Raw genomic sequence first — 25,551 nt, 5'->3', positions numbered from 1 at the left:
TGCTGGGTTTAGGAAATGTATTTCTAAACTGAGCCCACCATCGCAGTGCAATTACTGAGCAAATCACATCCTAGATAGTCTTTGTTTTTTTTGTCCCCCGATAAAATAACATAGTTTAAATATCTTTTCCAGTGGTTTGTAGCCAGATGCAAAGTCAGCTAAAAAGGAGTTCTTCAGAAAGATTTCTTTTCTACATCATTATATAACTAAAAGTAGCTGTTGAAAATACTGCAGAATTTCTTGTTAGTCTTGAAAACCATGGCTTCTGTGTCTTTAGGAGCAAAGACAATTGAGATGGTCACATATTCTTTATGGTCCAGAGCTGGATAAGCATTAACCAAATAACAGTAACAGCAGGACTCAAGAAAAGCACACTGGTAAAAACCAGGAGCTATTTTTGGCAGTTGTAAATAAAAAATTTAAAAAAAAAAAAAATTAAGATGTGTATTTGGTTTTTGATCCTCAAATGCTAGTCTGTATGTGGTAATTTGTATCTCTGAAAGGTTTGTTGGTTTTTTTCCTTCTTTGTCAGACTGATGTCTTGGTGTTGAGCTGCGATCTGATCACAGATGTTGATTTATATAAAGTTGTGGACCTCTTTCGGACACATGATGCTACTCTCTCCATGTTGATGAAGAAAACTCATGAACCAACAGAAGTGGTACCAGGACAGAAAGGGAAAAAAAAGCCAGGTATGTAGGTAGGAATACATATTTCTTAATAAATTATAGAGAAACCACTGGTATGTATGATATGTTTAGTTATCAGTCCCAGAGCAAAAGAAATAAAAAAGGCACAGATACCCTATTTTTCCTCAGATTCCCTGGTGAGGGTGTGACTTGGTTTTTTCCAGCTCAGAATTAAGTATTAGACTAATGTAATCTTGCAGGCTGTGATCCAAAGCTCACAAGAGTTAAGGGAAAAGGTCCAGGTGACTTCAGTGAGTTTTGGATGAAACCCTGAATTTTTGTTACATATGAACATTAAAACCGTTAGGTTTTTCAAGAGCACTAAGCATCAGCCAGATTATAGCTGGGAACTTTACACTGGCGGTAGGGACCAGCACTAGGTGGGTAACAAACACTTCTAGAAATTCTCCCCTCTCATGGTATGTAGTGAATTACTCCTCTGAAATCACACCCAAGAGCCTTTTGCTAGTCAAAACTCCCACTGATTTCAAGGACTTGATTAGATGCTTATCTTGTCCCTCTTACCATAATATCTTAGCTAGTGCCTTGTAATCTTTAATGTATCTGTTCTCACAGCACTGCTGTAAGGCAGAGCAGGGCTATTATCCCTGTTTTACTTATATGCTAAAAGTACTAAATACCACACAGTTGTTCCCACACCATACCTCTCATTTTCTTTTAATGATATCTGTTAAAATGCTGAGCCTTGATTATTTCCAGCTTAGTGGGTCCTGGTCCTTGATTAAAGTTCAGAGGCATTACCAGAATACAAGTAAGAAAGTGTAGCTTCAAACTGAGAGAGGAGTGAAATGCAAGCCAACAGTTGTCTGAAAGTGGAGGAAATAAGTTTTAAAAAGAAAACTGCTTAGGCTCTGCATGAAGATTTTTCTGGAGCAACGTGTGGGTTAGTAGGACTGAAAGCATTTAGTACTTGGACTCTCAAACAGCTCTATCCCCCTATTTTTGAAAAGGCAATCTAAGTGCTAATGGCACATAAAACATTGTCAAGAGCACTGCTACAGCACAGAGTTGAGCATTCAGGAGTTGTAAACGAATGGGTCTGTGGTTAAACATCATAGAGCTGCCCAGCATGTGAGCTCTGAGCACACAGGATGGGGGTGAGGAGGTCTGAGAGGATAAACAAGATCATTTGAAGACTCTTTGCAAATATAAACACATCAGATTGTACGCATTCTTATTTTGCTTGTTTTTTATGTCTGTGTGCTTGACTTTGTAGCATAACTCTTCCTACATGACTTGTTAAAATTTGTGTGTGGTTTTTCAGATTTGTAAAAGACCAAACTTGAAAAGACTAAAATTCCATTATGTCAAAGTGTTTCGTCACCCCTGTTGTTTTTCTGTGGGGCTCAATGTTAAGATCTCCCACCCAAAGCACCACTTGAGCTGCCATGGACAGCACTAGTGACATGTTTCCTGTGAGCTGCCTCAGATTAGACATGAGCCCTACCAGGCCTGTTTCAGTCATTTGTTAAAAGCAGGGGAGTGCCAAGAGAGGAATTTTAGGTTCTTCTCCAGGTTCTGGAGGAGGGAAGTACATTTTAGGGAGCACCAGACCCTCCCGTTTTTCATTCCTACTTGACTAAATGCTATATTGACTTGATTAAATGTTGACCCTATCGCTGTCAACATTGCCTTAGCTCATCCATCTTTCTTTTCCTATGCTGGCTTCTTGCTGCCACCAGACTCCATTCTTGTTCTCTCGCCTTAGTTTCCTTCCTCAAGGATCCTTGTCAAGAGCCTGGCTTTTCTCTGTCATATATTACTCTTTTCTTTCACTACCAGTTCCATCCTCTGTTCAGTTTCTGACTTCTCATCTTCATCTAGTTCGTTTATCTGCCTGTAGTCACCTGTTCTCTTCTGATTCTTGTCCCTTCTAGTGTCCTTTAACAGATAGTCAGAGTTTCCAGTAGTTTTCAGGGGCTGCTTTCTCTGCCTTCCAGCCTGTCTTGCAGAATCCTTGTTTTTACATTTTTTTCTTTCCTCTGACGCCTTTGAGTTTATGACTTTTATTTCCTTGTAAAAAACAGATTGCAAAAAGACAACAGATGAAACTTTTTCCCATGGACCAGTCATTGCAGCATGGCTGTGGAGCCTCGTGGCTTGTGTGCTTTTCTTGTACCACTTGACAGTACAGAAAACCTTAGGTAGCACCTGCTATTTGATCAGTTTTAGGAGCTGAGGAATTGGAACAACCTATTCTTAAGAATAAAATATGCAGAAACTTTTCCATCAAAAATAGAAGGCTAGAGAAGAATAGAGCATGTGAACCTGCAGTTTTTCAAAGATTGATTAGAGCTTTTCAAGGGGAAGGACACCAAACCATTTCCATTTATGCTAAACACTTTTTTCCTTAGCCGTAGAACCAGCTGAATGGTTTTTGCTGAAGTTTTTCAAATGTTCCTCTTAAGGCAGGCACCTGGCATTGGAAATTTCATCCCAGACAGGGATGAACTTGGTGAAGCTTATAAGCACTTAAAGACAAGATATTAACGTGGAGTATGTTAGGCAGCTTTTTGTAGTAGGTGGCACTATCAGCTCCTCTAAGTTGTGACACATACAGGTTTCTATATACTTGCACTGTACTGTTCAAGTGTTTGTATTAGAAAATTGATCTCATGACAAGCCACTAGATTTATTTGCAGCTTTATTTTTTCACTGTTTCTACAAAGCAATTCATTTTTTGAGAAGGATCAACAAGATTTTATTTTGCATATGTCATGGAATCTGATACAAAGTTGTTGCTTTTGGGGTATTATTGAACATTCAAGAACTGTGATATAAAGAACACTTCTTTATTGCAGTGTATTAAGTGTTATAAATTCATCCGGGTGGTTTCCTGCAATGCTTGACTCAGCTGCAAATTACAGGGTCAAACTCATTGGGTTTTATATTTAGGGGATCATATATTGACAATAATAATCTCATTGGCTTTTTAAATTGAGCAGTAAGAACCATAGCAATAAAAGAAACACAACATGAAAATGCTAGTCAATGGTAGTAACCCAAATAAACAGAGTGTCAGGAATTCAGATACCCAGAATGGAGCTGTGTGCTTACAGATGACTTGCAAGGGATTGAGTGGAAAATAGTGTCTGAACCTTTCTGTGTATAAAGAAAGGCAGAAAAGATGGGGATGGTGACTCTTTCCTGCTTATTTTTCTTGTCTTGAAAGCAGCAAGCATGTCATCACTGGTATTCTCTGTGTTTGCCAGACGACCTCTTGGTGGTCTTGAAGGTTGCATCATGTGAAATCCTCCTCATTTAATTGAAAGGGTGGGGATACTGAATCTTTAACAAATGTGTCTTTTTCTCAAGTGTCAATTAATTATGATTGATTAAAAAGCATTTTCAAAAATCTGACCGAAATTTATTTCTTTTTGACACTAAAGTGCATGACATTCTCTTGTGATGTCATGATTTCTTTAGATCATTAAAGCCCTTAAAATTGATGGGGATCTAATTTGTAAGATAATTAATAAATTGCAATAGCAGTATCAAGTCCTTATTTATCTATCGTGAGGAGGCAAAACATCCTGCATTTCATTTTTATACTTTAAATGATTTTGTTAAATTATTGTCACTTAAACATTTTTCTCATACTTCCTTGCAGGGATTTTGTAACCTAGTTATGTGTCTACTCTTCCATTTATTTTTTCCTCGCTAAGTGATACCAGTGGGATTTGAAGCAGCACTCTTGTACCTCTGGATAATTGATTTTAGTATATAAGCTTTGTCTTTTTTTGGATTACGGAAGTAATGTTATTTATTGTCAGTATTCAAGGAAAAGCCTGACCTGGCATCTGCTATGAAAAATCCCACAGTGCACTCTCATGGTTTCACTGTTTGTTTCTTATCTGTCCACACAAGCAAGAGAAACTGGTTTGGTGTCAGCCATGTACAGTCCAGCCTTCATCAAGTTGTTTTTTTTCCCTTTTTCCTGTTGCATAGAGTTTTGCTATAGCAGTGTCACATGTTATTGTAAGAACAGCCAGGAGATGGGCAGGCAGGACCTGAACTTTGAGAGAAGTGTTGGTGCCTCGATGGAGGAAAGTCGGTCACTGTTGTATTTCCAGCCTGTCAGGTGACCCCAGTTAGGTGGCAGAGGTGAGGATTCATTAGCCCCTAATCTCAAACTTCATTGCCCTCCATAGAATGAGAATTGGCACTGCTTTCAAGACTTATTTCTGAGTTTTTACAGCAAGTAAGCTTTATTGTAATTGTACTTAATCTGTCATAGTGTTGTTAGATGTTCAGGCCTATTTTTGTACTTCTTTGCTGTGTAATTAATTTCTGAGAAGGGTTGGGGAGTTTTCTGAAGAGGGTATGCTTGATCACTTTGATCAAGGATTGCACAGGAGAACTTTCTACAATTGCATAGACTTGACTGTGTTTTAACAGTGGTTATTACTGTGGTAACTCTGAAAGAGCAGGTAAAAGTGAAACAAGGGATAGGCCTAAACTGGGAAAAATAAAGTTAAAAATAGTTTGTCTGAAAAAGATCTTAGAGAATTAGCTACTTCTGGGGTATGTTGTTACTCCAAGTGTGGTTAAAGGCATAGAACTTAGGAGATCAAATATGTGCCAGTTTGGCCCAAAATAATTTTATTGGGAGAAAAAAGATTCTTTTTATTGGGAGAAAAAAATTCTACCGTGGCTTTCTTGTACAGCCTGTGTCTGTAAAGATCGGTATATGGCTGCCACCAGAGTGGTGGCTCAACTACAGAGTGCAAATGAGAATGAGCTGCCACCACTGTATTCAGATGTTGTGGAAAACTATTCAAAAACAAATGCTTTACATTTCAGTAGGCCAAAGTCCCTGTTGATCCACAGTCACTGATTGCAGGAGATGGGGATTGCCACAATAATACGTGTGAGTGTTAGGTATTATCTTGGTCGGCAGTTTCATAAAAAGATGTTTAAACCAAGTTAACCCACCCAGAAACATCAATGGTAGAAGTCTTAGCATATATACTTTTATGTGTGTTTGTGATTTACATATTGGTATTTATCTAAAATAGATGAGTTGCAAAATACTTGTGTCTTAACTGAAATCATAATCCTCTCCAGACCACCTAATTCTAATGTGGAGTGACTTACTATGAGGAAGAAGCAGTTGGATTTGAAGAACTCGCTGCTTGCCTCAGATTTGTTGCTGTTTTAATTCGGGTAGCAGGGGTTTTTTATTTAAAAAAAAAATTAAAAAGAGAGAAATGGAAGGCACAGCTCAAGACTGTTTCATGTCAGGACCTGTAGTTGTCATCTTCATAAAAAGGATGCAAAAACCTTTCAGGGCCAGTGTTTTGAATGCCATGATATATATAAGGTCCCCCAGCTGAAAAGAAGTTGAAAAAGTTATCAACAATATATATTAAATTCATGGATTTGCTGGGATAGCTGCATTTCATATTTTGGGGGTGGTTGGTGGTCTCATTTGTCTTTCCAGCCTGCATTAAAATGGGGTTATATAATGATTGTGTTTGATTTTCTACTTCAGTGGAGCAGCGCGACTTCATTGGAGTGGATGACACAGGAAAAAGACTGCTCTTCATGGCTAATGAAGCTGACTTGGATGAAGAACTTGTCATTAAAAGATCCATCCTTCAGAAGTAAGCTCATGAGTCCTTGTAATAAAAACCAAACTTGGGATGAGATAAAATAATTGTGTAGTAGGAGAGATGGTTAAAGACAAAGTAGGATGAGAAGGGAAGAGGAAAAACTGCTTTTGCAATATTCAGGGAGCAGTATTTATTATTTTTTACATCATTAGAACCAATTGATAGGCTTGTCTGATACCTTTATTGGGAAAAATTCCAGGGAAAGAAAAGGAATGCATGAAAAGGTAACTCTTGTTGAAATGAAACCTATATTGCGATAGGTCAGATACAGTTTAGATTCAGAGATTGTGAAGTGTTAGACCTATGTCCATAAATGAAATGCTAGTCCCGTTGGTTGTCTCATGGATTTGCAGACTATCCATGAGAGGCTCTCAGGATTTCATGACCCTCTTGCACATTTAAGGCACAAAACCTCAGCTGTCTTTCCAGGCCCCAAAAGATTCATTAGAGAAACCATGCTATATCCACCATTAAACTTCACTGGGGACTTGGATGAATTTATCAAATATGCCAGACAAGCTGAGCTTCCTGCATGGTGTAATTCATATCCATTAGGAGGAGAAGGAAAGATGACTTGTTCTTTATGCTCTCCTGTACAGTGATTTTAGTTTTCTCAGGCACACGTCTGACGTGTTCTGTGCAAAGCTGTGCTGGCTCCTTGAGAGGCCAACCTTTGTAGTCTGTCCCAGGCTGACAGTCAGACTTTCACCTCTGTGAGATGAGACACCTGTGGAACAGCCATTTGAGAGCTGGGAATTCATCCATGTGGACCTTTTAAGTCAAGGATGCGGACATCTGGGGTCTGCTCTCAGATAAATCTCTGCTGTGAAAATGCCTCTGGTGTGTGCTGTAGGCCACGGCTCAGTGTAATCTTTTCTTTAACATCCCACTACCAGATGTGACGGAGATGCTCTGTGCCCATGGAAAGATGACACCTCCTCTGCCCAAGTTTAAGGATTATCCTAGAAGGAATGACCAAGAGTGGGCCCTATTAACTGTTACAATGGAAGGAGCCAATCCAAGCATGTTTCCACTGGCTCTCTCCTGGGCTTATCTTGGGCATCGCAGGAACCAAGCTGCAGGCAAGCCTTCTGTGCATACACAGCAGCTGATCTGCATAGAGGAGGAAATTCATCACTGATGCATTCTGTGGGTTGTGCACATGAAGATCAATAGATATATTTTGGGCTAGGGGAGGAATATTTTATCTACTGTTAGTGACAAGCTTGTCTTTATGGCTTCCTCCTGGCACTAGAGGGTGGCTGTGGTATAATGGCTTAGAAATTGCTGTAACATATGTGACCTTGGTTGACCCCTGATTTTACAGGTTCATCTAACCAGAAGATTCTCATTCCTATAGCTAAATTAATCAGGCTTTATCCTGCAGGCTAAACTTTGCCCTCAGTAGCACCTGTTCAGTTACATTGTCTTCAGCAGATCTTGAGCATAACTGTTTGGGATTTGGTAAATGGAGTGTTGATGATATACAGATGGGATAAAAATCTCTGTCTCCCTGTCTTTCTTACATGCACAGCTATGAAAGCAAATGTAAAGTGTTAGCCACCCTCCAAGTAAAGCCCAAAGATGCTAGGATAGTCTAGAAGAATAAAAAGAGATCTGTTAAGTGTTAAAAATAATTTTAAAAAAAAAAAGATGCTTTGAAGCATCAGGCAGAAGTATTGGGCCAGTACACACCTGGGCGAGAGCCTCTGACGTCTGAAACTGTTGATGTTGCTGTGCTCTCTCTGTCCTACAGCTGCCATCTTTGGGAAGCTCTGAGGGAAGCAAAATAGTATATGGAAATCATCAAATAATTTCAGTTGAGGCAAATGCAGGGTAGCAACAACTGTGGGAGCTGTAGGAAGACAAAGTGTTGGCAGCTAATGGTGTTTCAACCACTGTGTTGTCTAGACCTGCTCAACCCCTGAATTTCTCATGTGAGAAACAAAAGCGACGCTTGAAACAATCTTTGAAGTCTTTTTTTAATACATCACAGTAAAGAGAGGAGAGCAAAAAAAAAGAAAAAAAGCAAGCCCAATCTCGTTTTCTTCATGGATCACTTGATGTGACTGACTTTCAGCTGCCATGTTGGCTGTTTCTTGATCTCTGAACTTTGTTTTGATGAAATAACAGACTTTGTGGCAAGATGGTGGGAGAATTTCCAGTACACGCATTCGTTCCTCTGTAAAATACAATAGACATCTTGAGGGTGTTGCTTTTGTTTGTTTTGCTTTTAATGGTCCCTTTGAAGGGCTATAGTGGTCTCGTTACATGAACTCTAGAACTCCTCCAGTGCTTGTTTTGTTCTTCAGATCCTTTTTCTATTTTCTTTTTCCTCTCTCTTTTTAAGGAGGGGAGTGGGAGGAGGGACAGGGAGGGAGTGGTGAAAGGAGTGGGGAGAGGGAAGATGAGCTTTTCTTTAAAGCTAGGAATCTTGTTACTGGTAAAAATCTAGATCCCATACAGAAATGGTTCAAAGGCCCTTTGGCTTCCCCTCCTCACAGGAGGGAAGTTGTGTTGACAAAACATGCAAAGCTGTAGAACACTAATTTAAATCCTTGAAGAAAAACCTTTTTCCTGACCTTTGCCTTCTTCCTATCATTGGATTTCATGCTCTTCACTTTCCTGCCATAAAAGAGCAGCTGGTGAGGAGGGCCGGGGAAAAACACACATTCTCCTGAGTACCTTTTGAGTATTGAATATTTATTTGCTCTTGACTTGGGCATTTTGTAATAATGGAAGTGTTACAAAAGGAAACATTTTAGTGGGATTTCTAAGCTCATGGTGTAACCTGTTATTCTCTTTCTCAGTTTGGTTAGGATTTCTTTTCCAGATTTTTTGTGTTGATTTGTGTTGGTTTTGTAAGTCGTGGATAGCCATTTTGGGGCTGGGATTGCATCTCCTTGTTATACCACAGAAAGGAGTCTGGATTTTGCTCCTTTGCTTGCCAGAGCAAGTCTGGCAAAGCTTTCAACTCAGCTGGTAAAATTATCTTTTATTTTCCCTGTGCTGTTAATCACCCTGATGACAAGTCCCACAGGTAGCATCCTCCCTCAGTAAACAAGTGGAAAACAATATCAAATACATCTATCCAGGCACGTTTTGGAGTGCAATAGGCTGGGCCAAAAGACAAATTTATTGGTGGTGCCTAGAGAGACTAATTCTGCTGGGCAAAGCATTTTCAAGGAAATGGTTCCCTGTTTGGGTAATGAGAGCTTATAAAAAGCCATGAACAGCCTGTGCATGTCATTCACTTTGGCAAATAGCTGCAAGATGAGATACTAGAATGAAAGAAATACAGTTTGGGGAAGTTTCAGAGCCAGCTTAGGGCCCTTTGAAGAGAAAAAAATAAAGTTATGTGCTCATCCCTGGAGCCTGGTTTTGCCGGTGACATCTTTCTGACTTGGGTCTTGACAGGATGAAGGAGTGAGGAAATGATGAGAATTCCATAGCTGCTGCCTCTGCTTTGGGAGGGGGCAAAGGTATTTGTTTTCAAAGCACAATTACAATGGACAGGGAGTTTTTTGCTCCACCTCTGATATTTATGGTCATGCAAAGTGAAACAGTAAAAGACACCTGTTGAAGCAGGTCTAAATTTGGAGCATTTCCTTTTAAGATTTTGTGGGCTGTGTAGGGGTGAGTTCAGCCTTCGTGGGTGTTCTGTCTGCACAGATGCAGGTGCAGGGCTTCTCCTAGAGAATATGTTAATAAATCACCGTGACAATTCCAGCTACTTATTACCTCATGTGCTTCAGACAGAAAGGAATACCTCATCTATAAATATATATAGTACTAACATTAGTAACCTTGAAGTAACAATGCAGATCTGTTTTTAAGATATTTTAATAAAAAGAGGGGGTAAGATGGGGGAGTTTTTTCTTCCTTTTCTCCGAGTAAAAATGAATGGTGTAGTATAATTTCAAAAGTCAGCATTGCCAAGTGGGTAGGTAATGGGAGTTCAGAAACAGCTTTGATACGCTTGATTTCCTTTCTGTTGCCTTGGGATATTGTCCTTTTTTTTTTCCTCCTGATAATTTGTTTTAAATAAGTGGATCATATATAAACATGCTGCAACTTCCTTAATGTTTCTGTTCTCTAAATCTGTTGTTCTTGGGAAATTGGCATCTCTGAAATACTCTGCTGCTCCTATGGTGGTTCTTTTTTTCTTTTAAAATCTATTTCCTTTAGAAAAGCTGGGAATGACACGGGTATAGGGCAGATGCTCTACTGTGTGAAGCATCCTAAACTAGATCATGGGCAGATGTCCTCTTCCAGATCCAGCTGTGCTGGTGAAGGGGGCCACCACCCCAAGCTTATGCCCAGCTGGACATACAGTTGAGTACTCCATTAGCCACATGTGTCAAAAATAGCTTCATGATTTCTGTTAGATTAAACAGCAGGACTTTAATAACCTTTTACTTTGTGCATTTGGGAGATGTCCCCACAAGCAGGGCCACTGGCAGGGAAGGGGGGAAAGCAGTAATGCAACTCCTTATGAAAATCCTGAGGAGCAGTTCAGGACAGACCAGGGAGCAAAAACTCTTTGCTGGTCCCAGCTATGTGCAGAATGAATACACATCCTAGCTTTGGTGGTAGTCTTCTCTTTGAAAAATCCAGAGTTTTCGGTATTAGCAAATTTTTCTGACTAAGTTTCCTGTGCATTCAAGTGGTATTTTGAGAAATACCGTAGAAGGTTGTTGGATATAACTTCTTTTGTCTAAAATATGACTTCTCTAGAGTGATGTCTTTTCTGTTGATCCAGATCTGCTCTTTCAATTAGTCCAGGTCTGCTCTTCTCACAAATAAAAATAAAATTTTCTGACTAGCATCCAAAAAATAAGTGAGGTTCTTTCTGGCTCCTCCATCAAAAAATAGAAATTGTATGTGTTGATTTAGGTAATAATCCTTTTACAGATGCACAAGCCAGAAAAGAATCTGGTTCCCCTTCCCAGAATTGAATTGGTTTCACAGTACTAATAGGAATTTAGAAAGCTGTAAAAAGTTATTTTAGCCAGTAAAGCAAGCGGATCTGACTGAATCAAAACAGGGGAACTAAGTCTATTGAATAAAAGGGTGTGACTTTTACACACTAACTTCTCAGACTATAACCACACTTTAAAAATGTTGGTGTAGCTTTAATCATATTTCTTTCGAAAAGAGGATTTTGCTGAACATTTCAGAAAAATATTGACCCATGAGTTGTTTTTTGAGACATGAGTTGGGACTAGATGTTCTCAGGATGCCCTGAGTAGGTTTTGCATGCCTGTTTAGTTTCTCAGCTAACTAAGAGTAGTTGCTGTAACTAAAAGCCATTCTTTTTCTCGGAAAGTTTGCTCTTTTTATTATGCATTTAAACTTTGCTTAACTTGCTCTGCTTTTTCTGTAAATTTGTTGGGGATGAGTGTAGCCTTCAACTTCAGAAATTGAGTATTTTTAAAATGTTTTACTATTTCTAAAACCAATTTAGCCAAGTATAACGAAAACTCTTTAATTTGGTGCATTTATATGTTACACTTGTACAATAAATGTGAACATAGTATAAGAGCAGTTAGTGAGACATTGATTTCATATTTTAAAGAACATAGTGCTATTACTGATTTTAATACTGTTGCTTCCACAGGATTTTATTGTTTTGCTGCTGCCTTGTTATTTTATTCATTCATTGGCGGGGGGTTGAAAGGAATGTATGGCATATCCAGGTCCTATTTATAAAAGAAAGGTCATGCTGTGTCTTGACAGCTTGTACAGGTAAGAGGTCATGAATCTCAGAATCTGGAATATTAGCAGGAACTTCTACTGAATGTAGCTATAGAAAGGCTTATTGGCAATGGCTTTCGTTTTACTGCAAGATTCTTGCCAGTGTTCTTGTACACGTAAGGCTAAAAGCAGAGAGCTTGAGGCTCAGCATTTGGTTTCTAATTGGCAGTAAATGTATGTTGCATGGATTGTCATTAGTCATTTGTCTGTCTGTCTGTCTGCTGCGGTCTCAGACCAGCACTTAGCCTGTGCTTCGGTTTTACTTTTCAGAGGTTTCAAAGGAGGAGGGGATGACTGTATTGCTTGGACACCCTCAAGTCCATGTGATTTGGTAAATGCAGTACTCTGCATGAGTCATTCAGGCTGGACAACACTGAAGTTGAAGCTCATTGTTACTCTAAGCCAGGCTTGGGTCTTGAAAAGATGATAAATGGTCTGTTCATTTTAGAAAGACATCTTAATACTTCAATACAGTTGCCACTGTGTACTTTTTAGCAAGGCTGTGAGTTATATCACAGAGTTGATGAGGAAGCATAGCCATCACCAGTTCTTTTTGTGACATACTTACCCCAGTTGATCCAGATGTAACCCTGTATGGTCTAAAAGTTCCTCTGTATGGTTTGCTTAGGGCAGAGACACAGAACGATCAATTGCTTGCTTTCAACATACATTTTCAGCCATAATGTGTATTCAATGTAGCTGCCTGTTGAAATGTTAGGGTTTCAGCTTGTGTCCAGTGATCCCAGAGTGACCAGTATGCGACAGAGGGACACAGACTCTTCATTGTGCAGTTGGGATGGTACAGAGAGAAAAAAAGCCAAAGGTCAGAGGAGTTATCCCTGCTTGTGCGAGCGCTGTCAGGCTCTCCCCTACCACATGTCCGCCATGTGTTCCTCATCAGCGGGATGTGGAACTCCATGACGCAGAGCAGACTGGAATGCGGAGTTAGTTAACACCCGCCGTTGGGGAATTTATCAGCCAATGTGGAATATGGCGGGGGGGGAACAGCCTAGTTTAAAGCAAAGTAAGGGTGAAATGAGGCATATGACTGTTCCTCTTCAGTTAAAAGGTCTGATTCTGCTTGGGGATGAGGTCCCAGCTCACGAACCCAGCCAAAGTTTGTGGTTCCCTTACCGTTCTGTGTTACTGATGCATTTTTAGTCCTTTACACTGTCATGCTTAGCAGAAGGTTTTTGCAGTGGACAGGCGGGAAATACCACTGGGGTTTTTGCAGGGAACCATTCATCTAGTTTATTCTAAGAAATCCAGATTTCTGAGAGCCTTTCCTTCATCCTGGTCACCAAGATTCCAAATCACTAACTTGCAAGGACACATAAAAGTGATGGCCTCTCTGTTAAAATTAGCTACACTTGGTATCAGTTGAACTGCAGTTGCATAATATTTTTAGTGCTGATTTATTGCACTTAGTTCGTGGCTCCTGTGAACTCTAACCCGGGTGATTTACTGTGATGTTTCGCACTGCGAAGAATATTGCGAAAGTCATAATGGAAAGAGTCACAATTTGCAATTAGCTGATTGAAGGTGTATGTGGGCTCACATCCTTACTGGGTTTGCATTCTACTTCAGTTGCAGCAAATATATATCTTTGAGAATGTTTCCATTCATTCAGAATACAATGCCGAATTCCCTGTTGAATAGCTGTAGTGTGGTTCTCCCCAAACAGCATTGTGCTGGCAGTTTCTGGAATTACACAGGAAATGAAGAGCATAGCAAACTTTCCTTTCTCTTGCTAAGACATGCTCCCCAGGAGTTCTTCCAGTAGATCAAGTAAATAGCAGGGATCTATTCCTAAGGGCAGCATGTTTCTCTATGTTTCTGCTTTGAGAAATCCTAATTTTCTCTGGCTTTAAATCCTTCCTTTCTTCATCAAATTTATTGCACCATTTCTCCAGCTAGAGAGGATGAGATAGAGATTCCTTTTACAAGAAGTAAAACTGCTTTTCCACTTTTCTTTGAGATCTCTTGTAGAACTTTCCTTCCCCAGTCACCAAATACTATATACTCTGTTAAGAATGAAGAGGAGGTGGCTATTCGATCTTGACATGTGAACTGGCAGTACAGAATGCTGTATCTTGCCCAGTTACTCATTTTAAGTATAACTTGCATATACCTGCATATTGGCAGCAGGAGCTGTTGGTATTTCTAGGGTTGGTCATCTTGAAATTCCTTAGCCTTCTAAAAAATGTGTGTGTTACGTGTGTGTGTATTCATAATCAGGTTGGTGAAAGCTCAAGAGTTTAAAAAATCTGGGTCAGTCAGTACAGGAAGATTTTAAAAAGGAATAACTTAGGTCCTTCAGACAGAAAAATTTGGCTGATGGACTTTAATTAAACTCCTAGGGTTGGAAGCAAACCAGTAAGAAAGCAGGGAAATTTAAGTTAAAGCTCAACTTCTAGTTTTTTTGCATATAAATCATCCAGCAGCTGGTGATATTTGCAAGAACACAAGAGACTGTCTTCTAGTATTCCCTTTGATTTTATTTTCCCCCCCTTTGCTTTATTAGTCCCAAGGTGTAGCATTAAATATAATTTCAGAGGCCATGTGTGTCCTTAACTTCTCTGTCCCATCTCTATGGTACATGTGTTCATATATGTATACATATATGTGTAACATATAGCTTTATTCACTGATGGCATTGGTATAGCATTTGTAGAACTAAGTATATTTTTTTGGTTGGTTTTCTTCCCCCAAATGAGCTACATCATTTCTGAAAATACCTCTGAAATTCCCACTTCTGTAACTTTGAGCCTTAGCCAGGTAGAATAGTAATAACAGAATCATGGCCAGTGGTGCTATAAATTTCAACTAAAGTATCGGGCAAGAAGTCTGATTTCTGTTTGTACTGTTGTTAGAGATATTTATGCAGGGCTGGTCTTTCAGCAAGTGTGATTATTTTCAGAGAGGCCCTCTCTCCATTCTTGCTTTAGAATGTGCTGAGGATGTGTGTGGGGAATGGCACCTGACAAACAGCAGCCAGACAGAAGGAATAAAATCCCTTGGGAATGAGACTTCTTTTTATGGCCATTTTTCAGTTCTAAGGCCACTTGAAAAATATTGTTCTTCAGGTAGATCTTGTTCCTAGATCCCTGGGTTAGCATTTGGGTGCCTGCCATTTTCCCAGACCAAGGAGCTACTGAAGCCTTAAGCTTTTCCAGTAGGAAAGTATGCAAGTACATACTTCGCAGTACCAGACGCTATTGAAAGAATAATGGACCCTTCCCACATTTAACTCCATTCTTCTTGCACACACTCCCAGACCTCTGGAGCCACTGTGCTAGCAAATGATTACATTCTGTTTTTCTTCCGTAACTCTTCCTAAACAAAATGTTAATTGAGACGTTGATTTATACAATTCAGATTCGTATGTTAAGTCAGCATACTTAAAAATAGCCTCTGGCTATTGAGGGGGTAGATCAGTGAGACAAATGATGCTTGCTGGTATGTTTTTCTGTATCTTACCCTTTGAGAAAATAGTGTATATTTCAGATTTAAGGAATATGTCCTTTGCATGTTTTTGTTTTAGATGTACCTAGTGTAGCTTTAGAACACAGGATTCTATGTGTTTTCTGATTTACATTATTATATGAAGGAAGCATACTGGAAAAAAGCAGACTTTAGGGGGTTTTTTTTTATGTCTTTGATACTTGTTTGAAAAAAGTGTTACAATAGTAGGAATATAATGTAGATTCCAGGCCTTCATATGTGATAGGGGTAACGTCATGCCTGGGGGTAAAAAATGACTTCTCCTGTCCTAGACAACTGTTGAATTAAAGAGTTTGCAGAAAAGTTGTCTGACCTTACTTCTTCCTAATCTGTCCTTCTCTTAGAAAAAAATAGAAATAATCTGTTTGTTGTAGAGAACCATTAAAATAAGCAACCTTTGTGTTTACATAGGAAGAGTTCTCTAGGAGATCTGATGCTGGAAGGGATAAACTTCAAATGAATTGGTGTGTTATTGCCTGTTTGCACTAAGAATACCTTGTAATTAATACACAAAGAGACCTCACCTCTCTACTTGGCTTTGTGGCCTTGAGAAATCCACTTAATGTTAGTGTCTCATACGTTCTTTGCTTTTAAAATGAATGCAATATTACTTTACTGTCTCATAGGGGCATACAGAACTTGTGAACATTTATGTCAGTAGTGCAAATGTAAAATGCTGCTCTGAGTACAGGGTATTAACTGTTGGCTTTCCCACACTTTGAGTAAGAGTAGTACTTGTTAAAATGACCTGCAGGATGCAGCTGATCTAACACTGTAGCATGAGCTACAGGTCATGTTTGAACTCAGATTTTCAGTTTCAGCACTTGCATTTCAGCACTACAAGCCTGTAGTATTTCTTACTGTGTAGTGTATTGTGTGTTACATTGTTATGCACTGCTACTCTTACCATTCCACTGTCTCTAATTCACTTTCAACGTACTAATTCTCCATTTTTTTTTTTGGTACAAAGGCACTGGGCATGCAGTGAAAAATTAAATATATTTTCTTTTGCATTAACAAGCCACTCCTCCTGGGTGGGCAGGAATTTGTAGATAGGTGACTCCTTGCATGCATACGAACTGGTTTTACAAATGCTGACTTGAGTCTGGCAGGGCCGAGCGATGCCCCTGAGCTGACACCCAAGTGCTGCCACGGCCGGGCCGGCAGCGGCACCGCTGGGCGGGCGGAGCAGCCCCGGGGCTTGTGTATCCTGCGGGAGTACCACAAGGACTCCTTGGGAGGAGCCGGTCCTGCTGCAGAAACAGTAGTATCATCTGGGCCTTGTCAGGTCCTTATTGTTCTGAATAAAGGAGAAAAAGTGATGTTAATGTTTCTTCAATCCTTGCATTTGTTTGCTGCTCTCTGGTTCCAGTTTGGCCACCTGATGGCAGCTTTTAAATTCTGTGATGTGAACTGTGGTTTTGTTACCCATATGAACAGCTTTGGTCAGCACTTTCAGGATCCAGCAGAATACAAATATCAAACAAGAGTATCATCTTTTATAATTCTTCAAGTAGTTAATTTTCACAGTAGAAAAGTAATTCCCTTTAGAAGGTGATCATTCCAAAGACTAACTGCTTTTATTTTTCCTAAATATTTTAAAAATGTGACAGCTATTTTTGCAAGCAATCTGTTATAAAACACCTTCCAAGTTGATTTGGGCAGCTGTGTATGATCTGCTTCTTCACCTTTTTAATGACAGTTTTATCCTTAAACAGAAAGAGTGAATTTTTTCTGAATGACAGGTTATGGTAGTAAAACAAAGTGATGCTGCCCTAGTAAATAGTGGCCTCATAAAGGTTATGTGCATATAATAATGAACCTGTAAATCAAGAATGCCACTAACAGCAGAAATGCCAGACTCCAGAGCTGAAATAACCTTGCAGTTCAGTAGCCTGCTGCAAAGAATCCTGTTACTTTACCTGCTCCTTTATTTCTGTGTCTTGAAATTCTAACTAATTCACCATCTTGGAGGCAGTGGATGAAAACATATGAACTTGTCCGTATGAGAAAGGTGTCTAGTACTGAGTATGAGTGATAAAAAGATCTTTGCAAATTGCAGCACAATAATTTAAAAGTTCGTTTTACTTTGACACTCTGTGCTTTGACTTCTTAATTTTCCTACATGAAAACATGTTGTGTTCACAGTGGAAGTGACTCACAAGTTCCAGTCAAGACTTCTGGAAGGCTTCAGTCTGCTACCTGCCATATGCCTGTATATCTACTGCTGATTTCACTGCTCTTCCAATGGCAATAAAAAAATTGGCCATGAGTGTTAATTCACGTCTCAGTGGAAATATCCAGAGTCTTAGGTATCTTAGGATATGGCTGTTTCCTAAGTTCTAGATACTCTGACATGTGAATGTTTTTATCATTGGGCAGTGCCTGAAAAGTTATTGTATGGTGAAGAGGTGAAAGCTGAACCACATTGTTCAGCATCCAAAGGCTTGAAATGAGCAGGAGTTTTGGGAAGGTGATATGAGGCCACCACCACCAGCTGTGTGCTGTGCACACAGGAGAGTTAAGGAGAACTGCAGTGTACACAAGGGAAAGAGGTTGTGGCTTTGCAAGGGCTGATCTGACTTCTGTGTGTAAGTTTGCTTGTCAGAATTGTTGATCCCTGCTTCCTGGGTGGAGCATGCGTAGGGAGAATTGGATGAGGTTATAAAGAGCAGAAAAATTGATGAACTTTAGAAGTATTCATTCAAGGTAGGCACTGATTTGAACTTTTACGTTACTTTTATGTTGTCTCTAAAAGTGAGTAATATCTTATTTACACTCACAGTTGAATGTTCATTCCCAAAATTCTGGGATGTTTTGGCTTTTGAATCTAGTGTAAGGAATGACAAGCAAAGTCTGTACTCACAAGGATCAAAATGCAGTGGGGGGGAAAGTGTATGAGAGCCCATTCTTAGGAGTCCTGTTTGTTACTTTAAGCAAAAATGTCACCCTCCCTGCCACTGTTTGTGTCCTGAAGAGGCTTCTCTTCAGTAAGAGAAGTAAGAGAGTTGTTCACATCTCTGAGGAGCTCATGTTGTCATCCTGTTGAATAGTAAGACCCAAAATTGAGATTAACAGTTACCAAAAAGCAAGAAGCCAGTGTTCTGCTGTTACTTGATCATAGTGGGCTTATTTTCTAAGCTAAGATTTTGACCACTTAGGGGTTTTTAGGATTCTGGGTCCTGTTCATTAATGCAGTTATTTCATTGCTGAATGACAGCATGTTTTTGTGCACTGCTGTCAGTTCTAGCATTGTGTCAAAATGAGAGGTGATTCTCATTGCCAGAAGTAGAACTGTAGTATGGTTTGTACTTCCAGAAATTCCTTCATGGCTTCGGTTTGTGTTTGATTTTTGGCTGGTTTGCAAAAAATATATGATCTAATCGATCCAGTCATGTTTTTAATTGAAAGCATATATAGTTTGTGTATATTAAAAAGGGATCATTTGCATGTAGGGAAGAGTCCATGAAAGTGTGTTTGAGAATTCCTACTTGCATCTTGCATAGAAAAAGTTTAGGCAATTATTTTGTGTGTGTCCACTGTGTATTTTTTTTTCTTTTTTTATCAGTGTACGTCAGAGGTCTGAACACAAATAAAGCATGCTATGTAGACTAATTAAATCAATGCCTCTGTGGAAGCAATTTAGTTTCTGGAATTGCTCTTCTAAATCTGAGATGTAAACAAAAACCTAGTTATTTTTATATCATTTCCCTTTGCCTCATGTATGTGATTCTGGAAGTTGGAGAGTTATTTGTTTATGCCTCTTTTTACAGCAGAATATTTGCGTGGCTGAACTTTTATTGAAGCAAAATTCCTCGTTTCCTTAAAGCTGAGCAAGACTACTGTACAGTGGGAACACACATTAATTTGAGTTTCTGTGAAAGGCTGTTCACGTTAAAGCTGTCAAGGCAGCAAATTGTCCTCAAGTGTTTTTTCATTAAGAGTTGTTTGCTGCTTTTGTAGAAACAGCTGCTTCAGCCACAGAAAGTAAATGGGGAGCTTTTCCAGAAAGAAGGGTGTGCAAAGAATAGTGTTTAGGTCGTGGTCTCTTACTGTCCCTCCTTCTTCTTTCTCTACCTACCTAGGGATGATACAGGTACCATTGCATTTTGTTCTGTCCCCAGAGACTCCTTTTTTTTTCTGAGATTGGCTTCAGTTTGTTGTTTCTTGGTTGTTGTAGTTTCCTCACAGACTATGAGCTCATTGTGCTGGTTTCTTTAAAATGCAGAACACAAAGATATTATCTGTCTTTAAAGTATAGAATGTAAAGGACTGTACGCTTAAAGATATGGTCCATGCTCCCATTAAATGTGCAATTCCAGCTCTTCAGAATAAAGCTGTTTTCTAGTGAAGTCAAATATAATAATAAAATCTATTTGTGAGGAGTGCAGCTTCTGTGGTGTGAAGAGCCAGACCCACCTCTTCTGTTGCAGTGCTAAAACTCCCTTTTATTTTTAATAGCAATTTATTTTGAGAGCAGAGCCCAGAAGCATGGAATTTTTAGAAGTAAACTGGTCTTTTAAGGCTTCCTGTTAATTTTTGTTGTGCTTATTGCTTCTTACCTCTCTCTGTGTTTGCTTTTTTTCAACTGTCTCTGCAAAAGCAGCCATTGTAGACTTGGGCCTTTTTTATATTCCTAACATGGTCTAGAAGGTTAGCACAGATCTTTATAGTTACAGATTGGTTCTAATACATTTTTTCTTTATAAACTAAGGGCAGGACTGTACACGAAATCTGTTATTGTATTTGTGCTTTGTACTCATGCACTTGTTGACTGTTTTACAAGCCAGTAACGTAGTAGCCACAGGCTAGGAAGCTTGCCCAGAAATCTGGCATATTTAATTAGTGCTAGTAAACAAGCAGAGTTTCAAATTTAATTTTTCCTTCTTTAATTCCTATAAACCTCAAGCCATTTAAAACTTAATTTTGACACTAGTTTCATTTATGCAGTTGGATAATACTGAAACAGTCTACAGCCACAGACAGAATGGTCCCAGTCTTTTCCAAGCAAGAAAGGAATAGAAGTTGTTTTGTTTTAACAGTATCTGAGGTTGATGTAAAATTGTAAATGATAATCTTCAGGTCATCCCCCATCTATTTTCTTTTTCTTTCTGTTAGGCTAAATGTTTCAAGATGAGGAAATTATCCTACCATGAGTTTAGCCTTGCAAAAGACAAGGATTGGATTTGTTGTCACTCTGGTTTCTGTACAGAGAGCTCTTCCAAGAGCAAATGGTGGAACATCTGAGCTCTGGTACTTGCCATGGCCAGTTTTTTGCTGCTACGCTGCAAGGTTTAACTCACTGCTCCAGGTGGTATAAACAGCAGAGGGTTCAGTTGCTGTCTTCTCACTTGCTTTTCAATAGCAGCTTGTGATCTGTGCTGAAAATGCTGTCTACTGAAATGTTCTCTACTGCAGCTTTCACTATGAGGGACTGCTGAAGTCTAGATTAATGACCTTTATCCTATCTATTTAATTGCTGAAGCCACTCTGTCTCTGGACAAGTAATGTGCTGGGTGTCATAGCAGTAAAATATGTGATAATTCTGGCTAAAAATTGGACTTTATAACTATGGCTAAAATCTTAAAAATAAATATTGAAATTGTGAAAATACACAGATTAACAGTGTTTTATTAGCTGTCCAGACAGCTTTTCCTTCAAGAATCTGTTTTGGGGTTTTTTTTGTTATTTGTTTGGGGTTTTTGCCTACCTTTTTATAAAGGCAGCTCCCACCTTAGCATGTGCTGAAGTGAGAAACTTCACTCTAGTGTGTGTGAAGTTTCTCAGTCAGCGGTAACTGGTCCAGAGAAGGAAGGAAACCTGCTCAAAGTATCATCTCACTGCATTGAATTCACCAGGATTCACCAGTATTCTAATTGCTGTATGATCAGTGTTCCAAAGGAGTAAAATTCTTCCGGCTCAACCTTAAGCTTTTGTTCAGATGCTACTAATGAGTGAAAGGTGAGAGAGATTTTTGAAAATCCAGCTCTGTCCTTAGTGCAGTGTATGTTTTTGTTCAGCTGGGTGTAATGCTATAGAGTTCCAACTTCAGCATCTTCCTGAAAGCGCTTTAGTTGTAAGTTCAGTTTCTTGTAGTAATAAGAAGCAGCAACTTCTGTTATAGCTATTAACAAGTTTGGAAATTTTAAATCATGAGTAATCTGGTCTAACCAGAAACTAATCCAGTGTGGTTGTAACCACTGTAATTACGTGTTTAAAAAATGCAAATTTGGACTTTGGGTGAATGTTAAGGTCGTCTTGTAATGATAGTTTTCTGTGTCTAGTCTTTTTTCCTTCTTTTTCCCTCTGATACTTACATTGATCATTCCATAGTATTTCTAATGGTATTTTGTAAAATGCCAGTTAGCTATTAAAAGAATTTATCATAAAGTTCTTCTGGGCTGAAAAGACGAGCGGTGTCTGTCAGTGGCTTCAGTCTGACTTCAGTTCTCCTTTGGCTTTTAATTCTGTTGTCACTCTGCAAAAAGAATGTTACACTTGCTAATTTTAAGACATTCTTTTAATGAAGTTCTTGTTTGATACTGTCAAATAATAGTTGATAAATAGTACAGGTTCTTTTAAACTAGGAAAGAGTGTAAGTTTATCTGTATTTCTTGTGTGATGTTCCTATCACCTGGGGTATTTTTTGACTGCAGAACTGGGCTATACTCTAAAGTTGGTGATGTCCCAAGCTCTGATGGCTCTCACTGTCCTGAAATCTCATGGCTCAAGGTTGATGCTGCCTTAAATCCAAGCTAGCCTGTCTCTGAGGATGTATCTGAATACACAGGCTGAGTCATGACTTCACTGTAACCAAGCCAGGAAACCCCTCTGTTTTCCTGTAGGGAAGCAGGATTCATGAAGTCTGAGTGCTGATCCCTTAGCAGAATTTCCTCTAACGTATTTTTCTTTTGTGTACCCTTTCAGCACTGCCGAGATGTGGAGCAGCCTGTATCCTGGCTCCCTCCACAGTGGCAGCAGAGCCAAATTCTGTGCCCACTTTAATTTCTGTCTGAGATAAAGCTGTTCTCATTACCTAATTAAATATTTGACACTTGCAATTGTTGGGATCTTGTCAGTATGAAAAGTGGTTACTGTGTCAAGTGCTAAAGTGTCCAGGTTCCAGTGGAATTGAGATGTGAGTAGATACGGTAGTAAAAGCTTATTGCGAATAAAAACTGAGGCAGAAGCAGTAGTTGCCAGGGGAAAATTGAAAAAACCCACAGGTCAAAGCATCAGCTAAGGAAGCTACAGACCTTCAAGGAGCAGGAACAAAGTATAATTCACTTACAGTAAATGAAGGCAATGAGCATTGCCAGGTTTATGGCAGAAGGGCTAGATTTACATGGGCTGGATTTGAGTAGATTTTGGTAATTTAAAACATAACACTTCAATTTTTCCCATCTTTGGACTCAAAGCTCATGTCTTCTTGCTTTCTAGACTGTAAGTTTTGGTGGGAGCCACATGCTGCTTTGTCTGACAAGTAGTCTTTTCTTTCTTCTCCACGTCTCTTCTTCCTTTTAACCCTAATGACCTGCTATCAGGCTCTTGTCAGGTTGTTCTTCAGCCTGGTGAAATTTAACTGTTTTGAATGCAAATATCTTCTACAGAAGAACTCACAAACGTGCACCTTCCATCCCGAAGAGCCCATTCGCTTGTCAGGCAAAGATCCTAGCAAAGGGAAGTGAGTGATCAGCTATGGCCTGTGCATAGTGACAGGTTTAAAGAGAGATTTTTAATTTTAATAAACTGGTGGTGCAGAAGTAGGTGATTCTCATGAGGTACCTGGACAGCAATTCACAATGGGAAACCCAAGGATATGTGTGAGAGCTTCAATTGTTCTGTTCCTGGGCTCTGTCAAATACAAGGGAAACATTTATGGTTATTTCAACTTTAGAGGGGTTTTTTTGCTTATGTTTTTACTTGCAATTTAAGGTTGGAGGAGGAAGAATTTCTTTTTGCCTATGTATTTTTAGTAGCCGAAAGGTATGCCCTTACCTTAAATTCCCAAATTTTGCAGATCATATATTCTAAGTAGGACCCACCTCACCTGGAAGGTGCAGAAGGTCTTTAGAGCCTTGTCAAGCAAAGCTCACGCTGCCAAGTACAGTTTTATTTGCTGTTGAGTCCAGGCCAGTGGCATGACGAAATTGTGTCAGCCTTGCTGTGTTTAAGCTATATATTGCTAGTGACCTGCAGCTTTGACCTGCTATTCAGTTTCACTGTTTCCCATGCATTTACTGTAATTATTTGATTTTAAAAAATATATCATATGTCTACTGCATAGCCCTTTGGGAACTGATGTAGGAGGGATCAGCAGGAGCTGCTGTTCTTCAGTAGCCTCTATACAATCCTCCAGCTTCAGTTGTTTTCTTGAAACTTGTTCCTCTGATGTGTTGTCATCCTTTCAGCCCTGGTGATTTTAGGGAACAATTATTTACTAAGGTGAATTTCCATGAAGTAGGAAGGAAAATGAGCTGAAAATTGGAAATGATTAGGCTTGCCAGGTGCAGACTTTTAGTTCTTTCTCCTTCTTCAGCAAAGAAAGCATTTCCCAAAGCTCAATTAAATCTCTTAAATCACAGTTTAGCCCAGCATAAGAAAAATAAGCTCAAACACCAGATCTGAACTAAGTGACTAAGCCATGTCCCGTTGTGTTGGAATTGAATTGGTTATAGCACACAATAATCTACTTTATTGTCATCCTGGCCTTAACTGTAGCATAAGATGATTACACTGAATGTGTATAATAATAAGGCTTACACTTTGTATATAGCCCTTTAAATATTTTGGCAGACCATAGAAAGAACCTTTACGTGCAAGGCTTGATTAATCCTTTTCCTCTGTGTATAGAACAAGTAGCTGCCAGAGCTCAAGGGTAAAACCTATTAATAATGTCTCTGGCAGTCCCCGCCCTCCTTCACAGTGTATTCTCTTCTGTTCACACCAAACTCCAGGCTTATTATCATTTTGGTCTCTCTCTTTTGCTTTCCCAGTTTCTACATAGCAATCAGGGTATTCTAGCAGAACAGTATCTAGTATAAAAGTGTCTAGTATAAAATATTTGCATGAACTCTGTTTTTCCAGTGACAGGGAAAGAGAAGAGGGGTGGTAGCATTGTGGGCAGCCTGGCCCCTGTGTTATTTCCTACAGCTGTTCACACTCACTATGGTAGAGAAGACCCTTAGAACCAAGTTTAGGGAAGTGCTCTCACAGGCAGCTGTGTCTGGTGTGCTCCCAGGGGGATGCACGTGCAGCCAGCGACGTGGCTGTGCACTCCCCGGGGAGCACTCCTTGGACTTGGGGTGGGTGAGGAATTACTGTTGTTCTCCTTTTCATATGGGGAAGCTGAAACAGGATGGAGAAAAACATTTTTTATAGGTTCACGTGATGAGATGGCTGCAGAGCCGTTGGCCCCCTTGCTCTTCAGCATCAAAGTCAAAAGAGATGTTAACGTTAAAACACAGCATTCTTGCCAAGAAAATGACTCTTTCTACAGGGAGGTCACACTGGCTTATTGTAAACCGTTACTGACCTTGAGCAAATATTAATCCTGAGTTCTGACTGCTAACCTATACTCTTTATACTAAAGAAAATTATTTAATCTTTGGCTTTCAATGAAAGTTAGTTCCTTTACCAAAAAGTTTTCAGCATGTTTTTGTCAGAAGTAGGTTCAGAGTTTGTGTTATAGTCTCATGGGTATATTAATAACATAGTGCAACAAAGAAAAATGGCATGTGGTGAAGGTTTTAAATGAAAAATATTTATTATTCAGAAGGCTTTCGAGCAACTTAGGTCACTAGATCAATAAAACATTTTCATTTGGAAAGTACTTCCCATTCCTGGTGTAGTGTCTCTTTAGTAGCAGCAGCTGTGAGGATGGATGGTGGGTAGTTGTTACCAGAACTGCAGTGGCCTGTCCTCCCTTGCCAGATCCTCAAGGGACCAAAGCACATCCTGCCCTC

General features: G+C 39.4%; 1 protein-coding gene across 1 annotated transcript in view; it reads left to right on the top strand.

Moving 5' to 3' along the window:
* Positions 1-25,551, top strand: part of EIF2B3 (eukaryotic translation initiation factor 2B subunit gamma) — a 98,712-nt gene that overhangs the window by 19,398 nt on the left and 53,763 nt on the right. Inside the window, exons 3-4 of the mRNA XM_082287074.1 lie at positions 533-692; positions 6,205-6,316. Of these exons, the coding sequence (XP_082143200.1) occupies positions 533-692; positions 6,205-6,316 (272 nt within the window). The remainder of the gene's footprint in view (positions 1-532; positions 693-6,204; positions 6,317-25,551) is intronic.

This window comes from Coloeus monedula, assembly GCF_965178545.1.
Source record: "Coloeus monedula genome assembly, chromosome: 9".
NCBI classification, from domain to species: Eukaryota; Metazoa; Chordata; class Aves; order Passeriformes; family Corvidae; genus Coloeus; species Coloeus monedula.
Note: the sequence above shows the minus strand (reverse complement) of the source record. Positions and strands in the feature narration are given on the sequence as shown.